This window comes from Protobothrops mucrosquamatus, unplaced genomic scaffold (genome assembly GCF_001527695.2).
Source record: "Protobothrops mucrosquamatus isolate PMUCROS unplaced genomic scaffold, P.Mucros_1.0 scaffold1526, whole genome shotgun sequence".
NCBI lineage: Eukaryota > Metazoa > Chordata > Lepidosauria > Squamata > Viperidae > Protobothrops > Protobothrops mucrosquamatus.
The window spans coordinates 7,159-10,841 of record NW_015387698.1 but is presented as its reverse complement, the minus strand read 5'-3'; the positions used below and the strand labels follow the sequence as shown (position 1 = coordinate 10,841).

Genomic DNA, 3,683 nt, shown 5'->3' with positions numbered 1-3,683 from the left:
GTAATGTAGTGCAAAAGTGATGCAACAGGGCTATATCATCAATAATGTTGTTTATAACACAGAGTGTCATATTTATTGTTAACAGATAGCTAAGGTTTAGAAAATTATCAAAACAACAAATATTAAAGTGAGGATCTTACAAAACTATGAATTGGACTGCTCTGAAGTTTTTTTGTATCACAGTAATTCTTAACATTGTTCAAAATATTTTGTTATTATTATGCACTTGTCATTTTACAGAAAAGTTGTAGCTGCAAGGACAATACCTTGGACATTTGTTGAATTTTTGAATATGGAACAAATCTCATTCGTTAGAAGACTATACATTGGAGGACTTGGCCATTCAGTTTCTGAAGATGAACTGTATGAAAGATTTAGCAAGTTTGGAAATGTTACAGAGACTGAAATCATTAGCCGGAAGGATGAGCATGGTAATACTTTAAAATTGCCTAAAAATAATTTCATCTACTTTGTAATGGCAGCTCTAGGCTGCAGTCAGGAATAAACTCTATTGATCAGATATATTGCTAAGAAAAATCTATGCTCAATTCTACTGTTACTTATTTTTTTGTTTTCCTTTTGGCAGTGATCACTTATTTATTTTAAACAATTTGAAAATCAGTTTGTTTTTTCTTTTTTGAATAATCAGATTGTTATTTTTAAACAGGGAACCCTACCAAAACATTTGCATACCTTAACATCCTCCTTTCAGAAAAAGCACTTAAAAAATGTAAGTACACAAACTGTGAATGCTGTTTTTGGTTCTTGTGTATATCATTATCTGTACCAAAACTGGTTAATCGTACTGAAATCTGTAAACAGAAGAAGTCTGATGAAGTTCATAACCAATATTCTTTAGTTGTATTGTTGAACTTTTAATCAGTAGGTTATTTATCTTTAGTTTTAGCAACAAGTCACCTTAAACATTTCTGTATTTTTGGGGGGCCTATTGATAAGGGCAGGACAATCTCATACACATACCTTTCAAATAACCTTCTAATACAGGGGTCCCCAGCCCGCGGGCCATGGCCCCCCCGTACCAGGCCATGGCCTATTCGCAACTGGACCTTTCAAGCGGCAGGCACATGCATGCAGATCGACTTGTGCAAACAGCAGGATGGCGCACGTGCAAATGTGTGTGCAGCTCAACTTGCACAAGTCAAGCTGCACACACATGCACACCAGCCTGCCAATTGTGCAGCCCAGTTCTCCTCTCCCCCCCCCCACAAGGCTGCCAAGCTGCAAAGGTTAGAGACCGTTGTTCTAACACACTGTTTGCTGCACCATCTCCAATATTTTACCTGCATGTCTTCTTATGTGGTCATGTTCCACCCTACTCCTCACTAATGCATTCTTTATGGATATCAGCTTTCCAAGCATGCTTAAACAGTTGTCCTTCAAAATCTGAAATATTGTCTTCGTTTTTGTTGACTGAGTTATCATGATAGGCATTCTCTTTTCCCATTCTCCAAAGGAGAAAATATTCCATGAGATTGAATCTAGCACCATATTTCCCAAATGACTGCTATACCACACTGGTGTTTGTTCTTCTCTTTGATACATCCTAGAACTTGTGGTTTATAATTTTTTAATAATGAGCAGAATAACCATTTGGTATTTTTTTTTGTCTTTAAAGGTGTATCGGTTTTAAATAAGACGAAATGGAAAGGAGGGACACTGCAAATCGAATTAGCAAAAGAGAGCTTTTTACACAGGTAGTACTTAGCATATTGTATACAGTTTCTGGTGAAAACCATTGAGTTCTGCACACATGTGAGCAAATAAACTGAAGAAACTGAAGAATAGAAGAGGAGACTTGCTTGTCTGTTTAAAGTTCTCAGTATGATGTTAGATTTTACAATGGGTTTTAACAAAACATTAGAAAAATATAGCGAATGTTGTATGAGTGACACTGGAGATATTTAACGTGAACGGTACTTCTCACACTGGCAGTGAAAACTTGATAGCAAATATGAATGCTGCAGAAACAAAGGACTGCTTCAAAGTAGAGCCTGTTACATAGAGTGAGAAAGGGAAGGAAATGATCAATTTGGAATATTATTGCTATCAATAGAACCTGTTTGTAAAAATACAGTGGAAAATATACACTATAATAGACATGTCAAACACAAGGTCCGGGGGCCAGATGCGGCCCGCGAAGTGGTTTCATGTGGCCCGTAAAGCCATCCTGAAAACAGCGAGGGAACGGCCCCCGCTGCCTTGGTCCTGGCCCAGGCCAGCCAGGAGCCAATGTACAATTTTGTGGTGGCCATCTTGGCACTTGCCCTGGTGGACCATGCCTTGGCACTTGCCCCGGTTCCACCCCCTTCTGCCAGAGACCCTCAGATCTGTCCCACTCCTGCCCAGGCCCCCATAGGCACTCTTGATGCGAATGATGTAGAACTGGCCTCGCCCATCCAGTAGGCCACACCCACTCCATCCACGCCCACCCACTCTGGCCACACACCCCGCCCCCCCCAGGGCAACCGCAATGCTGATGCAGGCCTCAGTGAAATTGAGTTTGACACCCCTGCACTATGACTTGAGAATAGAGAATAGAGAAAATCTTTCTCCTTTCTAATTGTGGACTTAAACTTGCACTTTGTTCCCAAAGAAATCTATTTTATTTTTAGCAAACTCATTTAGGGGATGCAAATTGAAGTGAGCTTTATTGTGAATTGACACAACTCTTATTGTTACAATTGTTACAATTATGGAAGACAGAAGGTCTTGGTAATTTTCACAAATCACAGGCAGTAGGTCCCAATCTACCTCCTATCCACTCCTAAGACAAGTTGTAATGTTGTAAAGTGGAAGGGATTACCATGGAAATATGAAAGGACTTTTCACTCATTTTGTTTTGCTTTCTCTCTCTGTTTAATTAGTACTAAACTGCAATCCTGTTCTGTTATACAGACTAGCACGGGAGCGCCAAGAGGCTAGTGTGACAAAGGAAAAGACAAATTATAATGGTATGACAGATATTCAAGAATCTCTGAAGAAATCTGGAGTTGTAGATTTCTGTGTGAAAGCAGTACCAGGAACAGAAATACCAAATCATAAGGTATAATAAAGATATGGGAAAGAGATGCAATATATTGTTCCTTCACACTAATGGGCTAAATTCAAAATGTTATTGCTTAGTTTAAAAAAAATATTTAAAATTGCTACATTGCTTAAATACTTTCTTTTTATAAAGTTTTTTTTTCAACGTTATTGCAAACTTTGAAAGTTGTTTGCAAACAGTTTTGTAAAAGTTATTGCGAACATCTCCCCAAATAATACTTACCATATTTTATTTGTTTTAATAGGACTGGGTGGTTAGTAAATTCGGCAGAGTTTTACCTATCCTTCACCTGAAAGATCAACACAAAAGCAAAATATCCTTTTCTGCAAGTTTTTACTGTCCCAATTCTTATTATTCGCTAAACAGTAGTATTTCAGGTGCATTATCATGTAAGAAAAAAAATACCAGACAAGTATAATCAATTGAAATATCTGTTGAGTGGCAGTGGAAATTTATAAAAAGGCATTAATAGTTCTGTTGAATTTCACTCCACTTGCAGGAATTAATCATTAGATTTACCATGAAGTTGATAAGAAATAAAAAATGACAGATAATTAATATTTATTGAAGAAAATAGTCATGTCAAAGAATCCCATCAACTGCAATGATTCAAGAA

The 3,683-nt window shown here is 37.6% G+C and overlaps 1 protein-coding gene across 1 annotated transcript in view; it reads left to right on the top strand.

Annotated features, from left to right (window-relative positions):
- Positions 1-245: 245 nt before the first annotated feature.
- Positions 246-3,683, top strand: part of NOL8 (nucleolar protein 8) — a gene marked incomplete at its 3' end in the record, with an annotated part of 10,444 nt that continues 7,006 nt past the window's right edge. The window contains 5 exon segments of the mRNA XM_029285336.1: positions 246-431; positions 668-730; positions 1,637-1,715; positions 2,917-3,064; positions 3,312-3,380. Coding sequence (XP_029141169.1) covers positions 293-431; positions 668-730; positions 1,637-1,715; positions 2,917-3,064; positions 3,312-3,380 — 498 coding nt within the window.